The sequence below is a fragment of the Mastacembelus armatus genome, chromosome 4 (assembly GCF_900324485.2).
Source record: "Mastacembelus armatus chromosome 4, fMasArm1.2, whole genome shotgun sequence".
Taxonomy (NCBI): domain Eukaryota; kingdom Metazoa; phylum Chordata; class Actinopteri; order Synbranchiformes; family Mastacembelidae; genus Mastacembelus; species Mastacembelus armatus.
Window position 1 is genome coordinate 757,003 of NC_046636.1, and position 17,003 is coordinate 774,005.

Sequence of the window (17,003 nt, forward strand, 5' to 3'; positions counted from 1 at the left end):
AGGATGATGTGGTGGTGGAAACAAACATGTTCTACACTTATGTTTCCTTCTGAATGTGTTTGCAGTCACAGTTTAGTCCTAATCTTTTAGACAGAGCCGCAGAGAGACGTGGAGACTGGACTGCGACTCCTTCCTCTCTCTCGTTTCTGCCTTTCTGGGAATCTTCCAGCCGCTCGCCCCTTCCTCTCTCTTTCCCGGCTTCCTAGAAAAGCAGCAGTTCATGTGGGCTGGGCGAGCGACCTCCAGGGCCACAGAGTTTGACTTTCCCACAGAGAGAGAGAGCGGGACCTCTGCCCCCCCACCCCCTCCTCTGCTCTCATTGTTGCTGCGATGTGTGTTTGGACTGTACACATGAGACATGACGGCTGAGCCACAGCAGCACACACACCAAGCCGTCCCTGTTGGTGTGGTTCAGACTGGACAAAGCTGTAGTGTGTGTGTGTGTGTGTGTGTGTGTGTGTGTGTGTGCTTTGTTTATTTCCACGGGCCGGTGCACTCAGTCTTTAGATGAAGTCCTAGAGAGAAGGCGGAGAAAGGAGAAAGAAAGACACCACTTGTTGGAAATGAAAGCGTGGTGGCAGCTGCTTTCACCTCCAAACTGAAGCTTTTATTTTGGCATCCTGGACAGATAGGGTCAGAAAACACCTTTGAAAATAAAAGCATGGGCAGTAATTTCTATGTCTATATGGGTGCTGCTGCACCCATTGTAATTTTAGGCTTTGGTTTAGCAACTAATAGAGGAAAGAAGAAGAAGAGAGATGAAGGCAAATAATGTTATTGCCATGTTTCAAAATAAAAGTATGGTGCACAGTGACAGCTGCCTATGTAGTTTATTTTTGAGAGGAGACTTATGTTGAAGTCTGCGATGTATGGAAAGTCATTTAGTTTATAGTGGGGAAGAGAGAGAGAGAAAAAGTTTTCAAAATAAAAGCATGGGAACCTTTTATTTTGTAGCTTAGGGGAGGAGAGAGCAAGACAAAAGAGAAAAAAGGTCTTTCCTAAAAAAACTATTTCAGCTGATGTTGAAATAGAAAAGATAGATCAAGGCTATCTCCTACGTTAAAATAAAATGTGGATAGCAGCAACTTTTACTTTGAAGTTGCTGGTGGAGAGATGTATGTAAAAACAGGAAGAAAGTAGAACATTTCAAAATAAAAGCAAGGACTGCAGTAACATTTTAAGCAGACTTATTAAAAGCCTGTGACTGAGACAGTGGTACTAGAGTTCATTCCCAGTGTCTTCACTGGTTTCACTGGTTTGTTGTGTCAGTGTTTCTTCACACACACATACACAAACACACACACAAACACAACCCACCTCAGTCCGGTCTGCTCCCACGCCTCATTAGCATATTTAATTAAACTGGAGGGAGGTGGAGGGTGATGGCTGAATGACGGGGGGTGGGGTGTTGGGGGGCAGTGTGTGAAAGCAGCACCCTTTACCCCCACCCCACAACCCCCCCTCATCCCGGTTGCCATGGTTTCCCCTGATGCTCTTTGTTTTAAGCTGCTGAAGCAAACAGACACAGTGAACAGCATGCAAAACAAGGCCGATAAATGCTGCGCTTTGTCTCAGCATGTGTGTGTGTGTGTGTGGGGGGGGGGGTCACTGCAAGAAGTTTAAGTTTTTATAGATTTGAACACCACAATCAGTGAACGTCTACTAATCATCTCATTATAACACACCAGAGCAGGTCAACCACATCATTTAAAGAAGGTTCTGTGGCAGCAAATGTCATTTTTACACAAAGACCTGGTCCAGGTCACTGGTGGAAAGATGTTTTTCTTGAATCCTGATTTTCTAATGTTTTAGGTCAAACTGCTGCACCTGCTGCTGAATTCAGCTCATTTCTTCTTCAGTCGGGCATCATCACAGAGGGAGTAAAAACAATCATCATCCTTTTTAAGGTAGTTTTAGCTTCTCCTCTGGATTTTATTTACTTAGCACAGCTTTACAGAGGAGCTGAGTAAAACTTGGAAAACATGCTCACACACACATGAAATAATTATCATGTTTTATTACATTCGTCCTGAAACAAAAAAACATTTTTTGCCTTCTTTTCTCGTCACTGATGATTCTGTAATACAGATTCTTTAACCCTGATTTCTCCGTGACTTTTCATGAAACCAGGTAAACCCTGTGTCATCCTATCCTTGACCCTGTTTTTGTGGGTCTGAAAACTGAGCCTGATGTTCTTTATTTTTGGAAAGTGTCGTCTCTTTGCTGCAGTTCCCAGTTTGGACACGTCTTCATTTACAGTTTGTTAATTCCATTTGAACATAATTAAAAAGTTTTACTTTGCAGGATGTTCTAATAATCCTGAACCTGACTCGACTCCATTCGTCTCAGTCTGGTCCTGAGTCATGGCCCTGGCGGGCGGCTCCAGGGGGGTGATGGGTAATATTTCTTCCCCTCCCCTCCTATTTTATCTGCAGCACGGCCGATCGATGCTCCTGAAGACGCTAAATCATTTGCAGGAGTGGAGCTGCATCAGAGCAGAGAGCATGCTGGGAAACAGGCAGACACAGAGACGAGTTTCTCTGTCAGAAGACAAAAAACATTTCCCATAATCCTCAGAGTTGACAGTGATGACCAGAGCGACGGCTTCAGTTTCAGTCAGGTTTATAGAAATCTGTTCAGACTCTGTCCTTCTGTGCTTCAGTCTGTCTCATGCTCATCTGACTTCCTGTCAGTGCAGATTTAAGACAGGCTCGTCCTGAAATGAAGACACGTCAGTGCTGGATGTGAACTGTCGCTGTGTTCACACTGCAGCTGCAGCTTTTCCAGTCAGGAAACAGCGGTGGCAGCAGGAAGCACGTTCAAATGTTCATCTGCGTCCACGTCACACACGAAGTTTTCCCTCCACTGATTCAGTCCTCATGTTGCCACAGTGTGAACAGACCAAACCAGATGTTCTCAAACCAGATCTGGTCCACCTGCATATCTGGTCCTAGATCCGATTCCTACCCGACGTGTGAGTGTGCGAGCGCCGTCAGAACGGTCAGATCAGAATCCATGTGGTTGTTTTAACGTCTCCCTCCTCTGCACACGTCGCCTGTCGTCATCATTCAGTTTTTATTTTGGGGAAGTTATTTTGGAGTCTGTGCACAAACATGGCTAAAGAACTGCACTACTTTTTGGTTGTGTATTTTCACTGAAGTCAGGACTCGTGCTGACTGTGTGGTCGTCATCCTGCTCCTCAGCGACAGGATGTGAATACGACGTGGTACACTGAGCATGTGCAGATGCGTGAATGAGCAGTGAGTCTGCCGGGCAGTCTGCAGTGTGCGAGAGAGCAGATGAAACCCAAGTCCTGTGCGATTGAGGTCAATACTGACGCACAGTGTAGTAGTAGTTGTAGTAAGTGTGTTACTCTGGGATTCTTTCAGCATCATCAACAGAAGTTATGAAAATGTATTTCAAAAGTTGTGTTTACTCTGCAGCCTTAGGTGACATCCATCATATGTGTAGCGATCAGGAGACAGATTCAAAGCTGATGTTCTGTGTGTGTGTGTGTGTGTGTGTGTGTGTGTGTGTGTGTGTGTGTGTGGAGCCTCTTTCACAAGTTGTTTTATTCATTACGTTGTTGTTGTTCTGGATTCGTCCTCATCCATTTTTATCTGTTTTCCCTACAGAAGGCGGCCAATCAGAAAGCCCCAACCAGGCCAGCGAATCAGATATCAAGGAGCAGCCAGAGAACGGTTCGTCTACACACCCCTACAAATACTGTAAACCTGTATACACACCCCTACAAATACTGTAAACACGTATACACACCCCTACAAATACTGTAAACCTGTATACACACCCCTACAAATACTGTAAACCTGTATACACACCCCTACAAATACTGTAAACCTGTATACACACCCCTACAAATACTGTAAACACGTATACACACCCCTACAAATACTGTAAACCTGTATACACACCCCTACAAATACTGTAAACACGTATACACACCCCTACAAATACTGTAAACCTGTATACACACCCCTACAAATACTGTAAACCTGTATACACACCCCTACAAATACTGTAAACCTGTATACACACCCCTACAAATACTGTAAACACGTATACACACCCCTACAAATACTGTAAACACGTATACACACCCCTACAAATACTGTAAACACGTACGCACACCCCTACAAATACTGTAAACCTGTATACACACCCCTACAAATACTGTAACACGTATACACACCCCTACAAATACTGTAAACCTGTATACACACCCCTACAAATACTGTAACACGTATACACACCCCTACAAATACTGTAAACCTGTATACACACCCCTACAAATACTGTAAACACGTATACACACCCCTACAAATACTGTAAACCTGTATACACACCCCTACAAATACTGTAAACACGTATACACACCCCTACAAATACTGTAAACACGTATACACACCCCTACAAATACTGTAAACCTGTATACACACCCCTACAAATACTGTAAACACGTATACACACCCCTACAAATACTGTAAACCTGTATACACACCCCTACAAATACTGTAAACACGTATGCACACCGCTACAAATACTGTAAACCTGTATACACAGCCCTACAAATACTGTAAACCTGTATACACACCCCTACAAATACTGTAAACACGTATACACACCCCTACAAATACTGTAAACCTGCATACACACCCCTACAAATACTGTAAACACGTATGCACACCCCTACAAATACTGCAAACACTTACGCACAACCCTACAAATACTGTAAACACGTACGCACAACCCTACAAATACTGTAAACACGTACGCACACCCCTACAAATACTGTAAACACGTATACACACCCCTACAAATACTGTAAACCTGTATACACACCCCTACAAATACTGTAAACACGTATACACACCCCTACAAATACTGTAAACCTGTATACACACCCCTACAAATACTGTAAACACATATACACACCCCTACAAATACTGTAAACACTTACGCACACCCCTACAAATACTGTAAACCTGTATACACACCCCTACAAATACTGGAAACCGGTATACACACCCCTAGAAATACTGTAAACACGTATACACACCCCTACAAATACTGTAAACACGTACGCACAACCCTACAAATACTGTAAACATGTACGCACAACCCTACAAATACTGTAAACCTGTATACACACCCCTACAAATACTGTAAACACGTATACACACCCCTACAAATACTGTAAACACTTACGCACACCCCTACAAATACTGTAAACCTGTATACACACCCCTACAAATACTGGAAACCGGTATACACACCCCTAGAAATACTGTAAACACGTATACACACCCCTACAAATACTGTAAACACGTACGCACAACCCTACAAATACTGTAAACATGTACGCACAACCCTACAAATACTGTAAACCTGTATACACACCCCTACAAATACTGTAAACCTGTATACACACCCCTACAAATACTGTAAACACGTATGCACACCCCTACAAATACTGTAAACACTTACGCACAACCCTACAAATACTGTAAACACGTATACACACCCCTACAAATACTGTAAACCTGTATACACACCCCTACAAATACTGTAAACACGTATACACACCCCTACAAATACTGTAAACCTGTATACACACCCCTACAAATACTGTAAACACGTATACACACCCCTACAAATACTGTAAACCTGTATACACACCCCTACAAATACTGTAAACACGTATACACACCCCTACAAATACTGTAAACACGTATACACACCCCTACAAATACTGTAAACACTTACGCACACCCCTACAAATACTGTAAACATGTACATACACCCCTACAAATACTGTAAACACACCACTAAAAATACTGTACAGACATATGTGCACACACACGCTCAATCTGACCTGTTTTTATCTCACGCACGCACACACACGCACACACACACACACACACACACACATATACAGTGGAGGGTGTTTGAATCCAGGAAGTGTCTTTATGTGTGTGTGAGGATATCCTCTGGTTGTGTGTGTGTATTTGTGAGGACATTTTGACTGGTCCTCACTGTTAAGACTTGGTTTTAGGGTTCAGGTTAGAATCAGCTTGGGTTAGTTGCGATGGTTAGGGGTTAGGGAATGCATCATGTCAATGAGCATACTCACAGATCCAGTCCAAGTGTGTGTGTGTGTGTGTGTGTGTGTGCGTGTGTGCGTGTGTGTTAGACCTTAACCCTGTGCTGCAGCTACGTGCCTACAGACACACACACACACACACACACACACAGCTGGTACTCATTAAACAGAAGTGTCCACTCCTCATCTGTCTGTACTTCCTGGGACTGTTACTGCTGTTAGTACTACTGATACTATTGATACTACTTATACTACTGTTACTGGTGTTAACACTGAAACTGTTATTGTTAATGCTCCTTCTACTACTGTCTCCTTAACTACCACTGTTGTAGTGATGTGTACTGCTACTGTTACACCTACTGATGATACTGCTGATGCTACTACACTTAACCTTTCATAGAGTATTATTACTAGTGACTCTACTGCAGTTACTGTTGCTACTACTAACACTAATACTACTGCCACAGCTGCTACAGGAACTGATATTACTACTGTTGCTTCTGATGCTTCCATTATTACAAGTACTACTAACAGACTACTACTAATCCTGCAGTTACTACTGGTAATCTGACATTTACTTATTTCTAGATGTGTAGTATGTGATAATATGTAGTAATGGTGGCACCCCTCTGTCTGTCTCAGGTCACCTGGGCTTTCAGGACAGCTTTGTGACACCTGGAGTTTTCACGGTGGCCGAGCTCGTGCGAGTCTCACAGAGTAAGTTCCTCTTCCTCTTCTGTCTCCTCTTCCTCGCTGTGTTTCCATAAGATGGCGTGAGGTCACGTCTATAGAAAAGAAAATCCAATTTAAAAAAAGTAAATTAAACGGCGCTACAATGGGCGTGACGTTAGGATGCACCAGGCGCAATGCATCCTGGGTGTTGTAGGATTTTTCTCCTTGGGTGCTTTTAGGAATAAAACCTCCTTTTTCACTGTTTCCACAAGTGATAGGGCAATAATATAACTTTGACTGTTTGACTCATGACATGAGTTAAATGAACATCGAGGAGCAGTAGATTATCACTTTACATTCAGGTCTCAGCCTTAGGAACAAGTATAAATACTGACCTTTGACTGTTACAGAGGGCCTGGGTTACACTGTAAGAAAGTCTAAACAATTTGCCCAAATTTTTAATATCCAGCACATTTAGTTTGTTTATGACATCATCGTCAGGTACAGCCAACCAGCTGCTGCAAATTATGAAATGGGGGGGGGGGCGGGTCAAAAAGCTGCAAGATATAAAAGAGGGATGAGACGGACGAGCGACAGAAAGGACAGAATGAAAGAGATCGAGGGACGAACGTGACCTTTAAAAGTGCCGACATGCAGGAGAGAGAGTGACAGAGCGCAGTGGGATCTATATGAGTCTGTCGGTCGCCCACCGCTAACAATAGGCGATGTAAAGTGCCTGTCAGCACACACAGAGACCCCTGATCAAAGAGCCATCGATCACACACACACACACACTTATCCCGGCTGGATCAGATGCACGCCACCGAGCATGCAAAAACTGCTCACATTGCCACGTAATCACACCCACACACACAGACTCCATCTGGCCAAAGGTTGTGTGTGTGTGTGTGTGTGGAGGTGCAGGGGGCGCCAGGCGGCCTGACACGGGGCACCGTGAACACACACAGGAAGAGTCTGAATGATGCAGAGTCGCTGCAGCTCTGAACAAACTAAAGGCAGGAGGAAAGTGTTCGTCTGATGACAGGACAGTTTGGCCCTGATGTTCGGCTCAGGTTCGCTCTGTGGAGCTTTGTGGAGCTGTCAGGGGTGGACGAAGGAGTCAGCCCCTTCGACATCACCTGTAGTAAAAGTTTATGGTTAAGGTAAATTACAGGAAACTGTTTTCTCCCCCTCAGCCTCAGACTATGGTCAGAAACCTGTCCAGTCTCAGGTCAGTCAGCTGTGAGGCTGAGCTGGACTGCAGTACTGGAGTATCCACACTAGCACATGGTGGAAATACTTTAAGTCCTGCAAGCAGCTGTTTACTGGAGTGAAAGCAAAACTTCTCAGCTTTAATAAAGGATGTAGAAAATGATGGTCATGAACCAGAGCTGAGGTCCTGTGTGCTGTCTGGTTAGCTTCTGCTCTGCTCAGCTCTGTAATTATTTTCTCCTGAAGGTTTGTCTGTCCCGACAGAGGCCAGTGACATTTAGGGATAAATACGTATTTGTCTTCCTGCTCCTTTAGCGTCGCTGCAGCCATGCTATAACGTTTTAATGACAACTGTAGAGACTGTGGTGTTTGATAACAATGATTTCATTCACATTTCTACTGTAACTCTTGTTCTTCATGCTGGATATGAACCAACCACATTTCACAGTCCTGTGCAAAACAGCATTTGGCAATTAGTTTGTGCAAAGAGCGGATCATCTCACAGCCGGTGTCAACAGCGACCAACAGACAAATGAGTCTGTGGCTTTTGACTTGAAAAAACGCTGCAAACATCCTTTAATAGTGAGTTTCCAGTTAGCTCTCAATTTAGTGTTTCTAATGGGGGGATGGGGGGCTGCAGGTCACACTGTGGTTGTACTGGGCAGCTTCCAGATGTGAGTGTGTGTGTGCAGCTCTTTGAACGTTCGGTGGAAGAGAGGCCTCCTCTCAGCGAAGCTACCCTGAATAAATAAGGTTAAAAAATGTGCAGAACAGCACAGCAGAGGCGCAGTATATATTCATACAGTCACACAGACACAAATGTATTCACAGATGCACACACCCTTTTACTGTTCTTTGTGTGTGTGTGTGTGTGTGTGTGTATTGTGTGGGTCAGCAGATTTGCTGCGATGCGGCTCTGGAAGAAGAATCACTTATAGATTAGAGTGCTGTGTGTGGGAGAGAGACCTGCTACTCCAGGTTGTAAGTTAAAAGCTAATGTGCCTGTATGGCCTCTGTGTGTGTGTGTGTGTGTGTGTGTGTGTGTGTGTGTGTGTGCGTGTGTGTGTGTTACATTAAGGGTAAGCATGAACATACAGGTAAAGTGAGTCTGCAACTAACAGAATCATTATTGATTGTTTTGTTTATGAGATGTCATAAAATATTAAAAAATGCTCATAATTTCCCACAGCCATGAAGGGTCAGTGAAGGGGCCAAGTGGGCACCGCAGACCAACAGGGTGTGTTTCAGTGACTCCGTGCAAAGTGTCAAAATTTGTTGTCATCACTCCGTTAAAGGAGTGAGAGTCTTTAGCTCACTGAAAGTAGTGACTAGTAGTTAAAGGTTAAAAGTAGATGCAAAACAACCACTAAGAGATAAAAATGATGGTAAAACTGATGTAGCAAGAATAGACAGGGATGCAAATAGTGGTAGAACAGTAAAGGTGAGGTCACAGGGTTTATCCTTGTTTCACATTGTTTGTGTGTGACTGAACTGGAGAAATCATTAAAATACATTTTTAAAATCAGACTTTACAGTAATGAAAAATCCCAAGTTGTTCCTGTGGGAGAGAGAGAGAGTTTGTGTGTATTCACAGATACAGTGAATTAATATGGAAGAGTGTATAACGCCCACTGGCCTGGCTACACTGACTTCCTCATGCATATGTTTGTGCGTTTGCATGAGACTGAATGGACACACACACACACACACACACACACACACACACAGGGGTCTGCAGGGGTGACTGAAGCCTATAGCTTACCAGCAGATGAGAAGCAGTCGGGGGTGGAGGGGAGGTGGGTATTGAACACAGCACACACTGACACACACACACACACACACACACTCACACACACAGCGGGTGACCTTGGCGTTGTGCAGCCATTACACAATTCACTGGCAGGCCAATCGAATCTCTCTCTGTCGATCAATATCCTATTAAAGCAGCACACAAAGAGAGAGAGAGTGTGTGTGTGAGAGAGAGACTATGGGTTAGTGTAGCGGGCCTGTATTAAATGTAATTGGTCAGTTCGGTATATTTCTGCAGACTGGATTTGGACTTCTCCTCCTCAATCATCCCTCGTTCCACTCTCTCTCCTATCCATCATTAAACTGCCCCTCTCTTTTCCTCTATCTCTTCCTGTCATCTGCTCTCTGATCCTCTCTTGTTTACTAATATCCCCTCGACTTCCCTTTAGTTCTCGCTCCAGCTCCATCCTCCCGCCTCCTCAGCTCCTGCCTCACCTCGTCTTAAAGGATTCTTTCTGATTTGTTACAAGTCGATCTTTGTACAACACTCACTTTCCCACATGTACAGTTTTATTGAGTGTGTGTAATGAAGCTGCCTGTCCACACCAGGATGCTGAGTCCACGTCTGGAGGCTGAAGCCAGTGTAGAAGTGTCTTACAGATCAGTGTCGCTGTCAGACACTTAATGATGGCTCCAGAAAATCCTGCATCCACGAGTCCTGTTCAACAAGCACCAGCTTCTGTGAGTCAGGCACATTCTGGTCTCAGGCTCTTGATTCAGACCTTTAATAGGTGAACTGGTGCTGATGTTGGAAGTTCTTCTGCAGGAGTCTTATAGGAGCTTTGTTGATTGACAGGTGGCTCTTCAGGTCCTGGACTGTGGCTGTGAGACTAAGACCCTCAGAGCTGCCATCACTGTGCTCCATTCACTTTAATGTTACTGCTAGCTTAGCTTAGCTAATGTTAGAACTAGATACCTGAGTGTGTCTGGTGCACAGGTGGAGTGTCAGTGGTTTCTACACCAGGTGAAGTCGTCCTCAAACTGTGTGTGTGAGCAGCTGAAACATGTGCAGTCCAGCAGCAGGAAGTGAGGCCACTGTTTTCACTGAGCTGCTGTTGGTCCGAGGCAGCGGGACAAAGGTAACACCCTAAACCTGAGGAAAACCAGGATGAAAAGATGGACCCTGGTGGAAACGGCAGCTCTGCCTTCAAACCAGCTCCAGTAGGAACCAAGGCATGAATATAAAGACTTTGTACGCTGTAAAACCTGGAGCACAAAGTCCTCGGCCCTCGTTCTGTGGGGAAAAGACTTCTAAGAGCCGAGCTGAACCATTCTGCTTTACTAACGAGTCAGTCAGATTAAATGACAGATCTGTTTTTGGCCCTGTGGATCGATGGTTAAGCTCCGTCTACAGGACACAGCATCTGTCAGTGTCGTCCAAACTGTTGAAATCGGTTTAGTTTATTTGTACAGGCCCAAATCATCTCAAGGCAAAAACCCCTGTTGGTGTATCTGATGATACAGTTTTAGGTTTAGACACAAAAACGACTAATTCCTGCAGATCAGGTTTGCATTTGCACAGACTGCACTGAAGCTGCAGGTCTCTGCTGCACACACACACACACACACACACACACACACACACAGAGTGCAGTGCCATGGTGCACGTTGGCACTGACAAACTTCACGTGCACACTCCACACTCACTTCTCCCAGAGTGTCAGTAGAGCTGATATTAGACGTAAGGATTTGAGGATTAAGTTGATATGATGGCTTAACACTCCCCCCGCACACACACACACGCACCACATGTGCACTAACAGACACACACATCTACAGAGAACATAAGCAGATAAGGCAGGTGACCCACTTGGCACCTTCTAGTACCTTCATCTGGAGGCGTTCCCACCCGGCGTGCGCAGCGATGCGGGGATGAAAAGGAGAATAAAGCTGGAGTGGTTCAAACTCACCCATCCCTCCTTCCGCCGCCCTCTGTTGCCCCAACACACACACACCTGGTTGTGTGCCAGCACCATATGGGCACCGCAGCACAAACAGCACAAAGATGTGCAGTAATTGTAACAATAATCACCATAACAATAATAATGAAAGCGTTAGAAAGTGCTACTCTTAGACATTACATTTAAAACGAAGTGCAGTTTAAGGAAGGTTATCAAAGTGAATCCTCCGTCTCAGCTCAGAATCAATAAAAGGTTGTAACAGCGAAACATCAGCATGTGCTTCACATGAATAAAGTGATTTAAATGAGGTCACAGGAGTAAAAGTTGTGCAGGAAATGACCTAAAACAGGATGAATCCAGTGAGGACGAGCTGAGGCTCCACATGGCAAACAGCCAGTTTACAGCAGAGCCTCAAACTTCAACCTCGAGGAGTCAGATCCACAAAGCAGCACTTATAAGGCGAACATAAAGAAAACAACGTGCTCGTGGGGGCTGCAGAGTTCAGTCAGAGCATGAACAAACATCCTGCTGATGTCTCTGTGATTACAGCCTTATAATGTTCCTGCTGTGGGTTAGCGGTGCTTCACGGCTTGAGCTTTGAGTTTTTGCCTGCACTTGTTTTCCTCCAAATGTGATCGTTTTCAGGCACCACAGATTCTTTTGTCTCAGAGTTTTTCCTGTGAATCTGAGAGTTTGTGCATGTTCGACTTTGAGTTATGGATCAGTGTGATTCTTGAAGGGGAAGCCCAAACAGACAGTCCAGTGAGGGATGTTGCACATGGAGACGGAGCAGAGCTGGCGAACGGTGTGACCAGCAGTGTGTGTGCAGCTCAGTCAGGCCAGGCCCGTCTCTGCAGGGCAGAGAGAGAGTGATAGATAGAGCGAGCTCACGGTGCTGAGCTCAGCAGAAAGCTACCCACCAGGTCCTGTCAGTCCTCCTCCTCCTCCTTTCATCCCATCACGCCATCATGCTCTCTGTCAATAAAGCGATGAAGAGGAGGGATGGAGGGGGCTGGAGGCGAGGGGCTAGACGGATGTCCGGGTTTGAAGCTGATTGCTGCCTTTGTTCAGCAGGAATTTCAAATTGAAGCATTTGACAACAAAGAGCACTCTCTCTCTCTCTCTCTCTCTCTCTCTCTCTCTCTCTCTCTCTCTCTGTTGATAGTGAAAGCCCTCGCAGGCCTTTGTGGAAGAGCTGCCCTCCCCAGGGAGACGCAGAGGAAGAGACAGAGATGTGGAGGAGTGAAAATGGTAGATGGACAGATCAGAGAGGGAAGGAAAGAGGAGTGCAGCGTGTTTCTGTTTAGAGATACTAGTGTTCACATCCTGCTGTTAGAAAAACTGAGCTGATCTTCAACATGCAACTAGAATCATATTAGTCTGTGAGCGACAGCACAGAGCAGGGACACGCTGCGGGCTGGTTTCGGCCGGGGATCACGAGCCTTTTTCCGTAAAGGACCGGTCCGATGATTTTCTGTTGTTCAGCAAAAATCCCAAGTCCAGACATGTTGGAGGCTCAGCACAGACCAGAATGTGCAGAAAAACATCATGATGTTAAAGAAACAGTCTGTACTACTTCCCGTCTCTCTGTCTCCACCAGCGCCCATCGCGGCCGGCACCGGTCCAAACTTCTCACTGGCCGACCTGGACAGCTCCTCCTACTACAGCATGAGTCCAGGAGCCATGAGGAGACCACTACCCAGCACCTCATCCTCCAGGTACACACACACCTTTTACAACAGTTGGTTTATAAGGAACCCCTGTGTCGGACCCAGTCGGTTCATTAGGGACCCCTGTGTCGGACCCAGTCGGTTCATTAGGGACCCCTGTGTCGGACCCAGTCGGTTCATTAGGGACCCCTGTGTCGGACCCTGTCGGTTCATTAGGGACCCCTGTGTCGGACCCAGTCGGTTCATTAGGGACCCCTGTGTCGGACCCAGTCGGTTCATTAGGGACCCCTGTGTCGGACCCAGTCGGTTCATTAGGGACCCCTGTGTCGGACCCAGTCGGTTCATTAGGGACCCCTGTGTCGGACCCAGTCGGTTCATTAGGGACCCCTGTGTCGGACCCTGTCGGTTCATTAGGGACCCCTGTGTCGGACCCAGTCGGTTCATTAGGGACCCCTGTGTCACCTGAACAGATTCAGCTGCATCAGACAACATACATGTTAACATGCAGAGTGTTACAAAGCTGTGTGTCCTCACCCTTGTTGCTTCATGTGTAGGCTTCACAAAACCTAACTACAACTTCACACACACACACACACACACACACACGCTTGCAGGGTTTGCCCTGACCTCTTCTGTTAAATCAATGCGGTCGCAGGAGTCGTCTGTCTGTCTGCTGAGATACCTGCCCTGCAGCGCACACACACACTCAGACACAGACTAACACACACACACACACTGAACCACTGACTCAGATTAGCTGACTGTGTGTGTGTGTGTCTGTGTGTGTGTCCTCTGTCTTTTTACACTCCTCTCTGACTCCAAACACCTCTTCAGAGACCTTGCACACACACACACACACAGACACACGCACACACACACACACACACACACACACACACACACACACACAGACACACGCACACACACACAGACACACACACACACACATAATACACACACAGTGCTGAGGCAGGAAGCATATCCATATGGAAATGTTTAAGTCTTTACTAATGTCAAAGACTCTTCATTCATACAAAAACATTTCACTGCACAGGCAGGTGTCTCTCTCTCACACACACACACACACACACACCCCAAAAAAACTTTAAATCACTGTGAGAAACCAGGGGAAGCACAACAGAGGAGACTCCCTCTGCAGGACCAGGTCCAACAGAAGGGACCGGGGTGAAAACAGAGCAGGGAGTAGGAGAGACAGTGGTCTGACAGACAGGGTTAGAGGGATGCAGTGGTTTTCAGGTCTACAGTGGATTTATTAGGTCTACCGTGGTTTTCCAGCAGATTTGACTGTTGTCTTGTAATTGAATGCTATCAGTGTATGTCAGTCCTATTTATATAGGTCAGTGGGAGCCTACTACACCTACTGGAGTCAATGAGAGTCAATGGCCATTAGCATTAGCATTAGCAACTGACATAAATGTACGTTTTAGTTCGTTTTATTGCCTGACCCTAACCAACATGTTTTAATGCCTAAATATAATCGAGTAGTTGTGCTTAAACTTAAGAAGAACGTAACTTACGTAAAGACGACAGTCAAGATCTGTGGGATAAAAACGACCTACTGAACCTACCAGTAGGTTCCAGTAGGTGATTAGGCGCAAACAGGCTAGGGAATAACATGACAACAGTCCAGCCAGGTAGGTCTTCAGAAGGTCTACATTGTTTTTCAGAAGGTCTCGAGTGGTTTTCAGGTCTACAGTGGTTTTCAGAAGGCCTATAGTGGTTTTCTGAAGGTATACAGTGGTTTTCAGAAGGTATGCAGTGGTTTTCAGAAGGCTATAGTGGTTTTCAGAAGGTCTACAGTGGTTTTCAGAAGGTCTACAGTGGTTTTTAGAACGTATACAGTGGTTTTCAGAAGGTATACAGTGGTTTTCAGGTCTACAGAGGTTTTCAGAAGGCCTATAGTGGTTTTCTGAAGGTATACAGTGGTTTTCAGAAGGTATGCAGTGGTTTTCAGAAGGCTATAGTGGTTTTCAGAAGGTCTACAGTGGTTTTCAGAAGGTCTACAGTGGTTTTTAGAACGTATACAGTGGTTTTCAGAAGGTATACAGTGGTTTTCAGGTCTACAGAGGTTTTCAGAAGGCCTATAGTGGTTTTCTGAAGGTATACAGTGGTTTTCAGAAGGTATGCAGTGGTTTTCAGAAGGTATACAATGGTTTTCAGAAGGCTATAGTGGTTTTCAGAAGGTCTACAGGCTATAGTGGTTTTCAGAAGGTCTACAGTGGTTTTTAGAACGTATATAGTGGTTTTCAGCAGGTCTACAGTGGTTTTTAGAACGTATACAGTGGTTTTCAGCAGGTCTACAGTGGTTTTCAGAAGGTTTACAGGAGGTTTTTCAGAAGGTCTACATTTGTGGTCATTTGATTGGGGGGGGGGGGGGGGGGGGGGGCATTTTAATTGTCTGACAGAACCGGGCAAGATGTCCTCACAGTGATGGTTCAAAAACACACATTTGTCCACACAACCGCAGAGACGTGGACACACACACAGTTAAACACTTCACGCTCCTGTTAAACAGCCGTGGTGAGTGAGAGGCCTGTGGCACATCAGGGCTAATGTGTGAGTTAATGAGCGGCCCTGTAGCTCCACTCAGTGTTACATGACACACAAACGCCTGAAACGACAGTGAAGGTAAGTGAAGCGTGCAGCAGGTCTCATTAAAGGACCTGTTCACTGTTTTTTTAAGGCCAGACTTTATTAAAATGCTGTTTTCCGTCATGTGTAATGATGAAGAGTCGCAGAGCTGCTGCTCTCTGGGTTTAAACACCTTCAGACCTCCAGGCTACAGTTCGAGAACAGGAAGCTCACACGAAAGTCGGACGTCTGTATGATTTATTGATTAAAGGAGGGATGTAAACCATTCGTTCCATCAGCTGTTATTGACTTTATTTCTCTCAGCTACAACTGTGCTGGAAGCAAGAGGCTATGCAAAATAACAAAAAGACAAAACACAAAATGTCTGTGACTTTACTGAAGGCTTCCTGTTTGTAAAACCAGATTTGGCCTGATGCTGCGTTAAACTGTTTGGGAATGTGTGCAGAGGAACAAAGATCTGTTTTCCAGGAACTCAGACACCTGTTGGGAGCTTTACCATGGTTCAGGGAACCTTTTGTAAAGATACAGTGGAGAGGAAAAGTGTAGTTTTATTTGCTGATTCATTCCAGTTACACGCTGAAGAAGAAATAAAGGCTGATTTAACTTTAAGCTAATTGGCTTCTCTGGAAACACGTTGTGGAGCTTTCAGTCTCTCTCCACCAGCTTCCTGCTGTTTCAGTACCAGCCCCCAGCACAGAGTCCAACAACATGATGCTTTGTTAAGCAGAAGAGCTCAGGTTTCCTGCAGTGCAGTAAAGACAGAAAAAGTCAAATCAGATATGATAATGTGCTGTTTTACAGGATGAATTTGACTTTGGCTACTTCAGGTACATTTGGATGCTGATACTTTTGGACTTTTACTTTGGTAACTTTTTGGATTTAGGACTGAAGTAAAGGGTCAGTGCACTTCACCTTTGCTTTCCAGATGTTGTTTTGTTGTCACTGTAAAAGACGCTGTGTGTAGTTGATGCAGGACAAACCGTGGTGAGATGTCACCTCCTGTCT

At 45.2% G+C, this 17,003-nt stretch overlaps 1 protein-coding gene across 4 annotated transcripts in view; it reads left to right on the forward strand.

Moving 5' to 3' along the window:
* Positions 1-17,003, forward strand: part of nfia (nuclear factor I/A) — a 109,530-nt gene that overhangs the window by 70,416 nt on the left and 22,111 nt on the right. For all 4 annotated transcript variants that reach the window (XM_026323045.2, XM_026323044.2, XM_026323043.2 and 1 more), the window contains exons 3-5: positions 3,636-3,701; positions 6,764-6,838; positions 13,316-13,433. In XM_026323045.2, the coding sequence (XP_026178830.1) occupies positions 3,636-3,701; positions 6,764-6,838; positions 13,316-13,433 (259 nt within the window). The remainder of the gene's footprint in view (positions 1-3,635; positions 3,702-6,763; positions 6,839-13,315; positions 13,434-17,003) is intronic.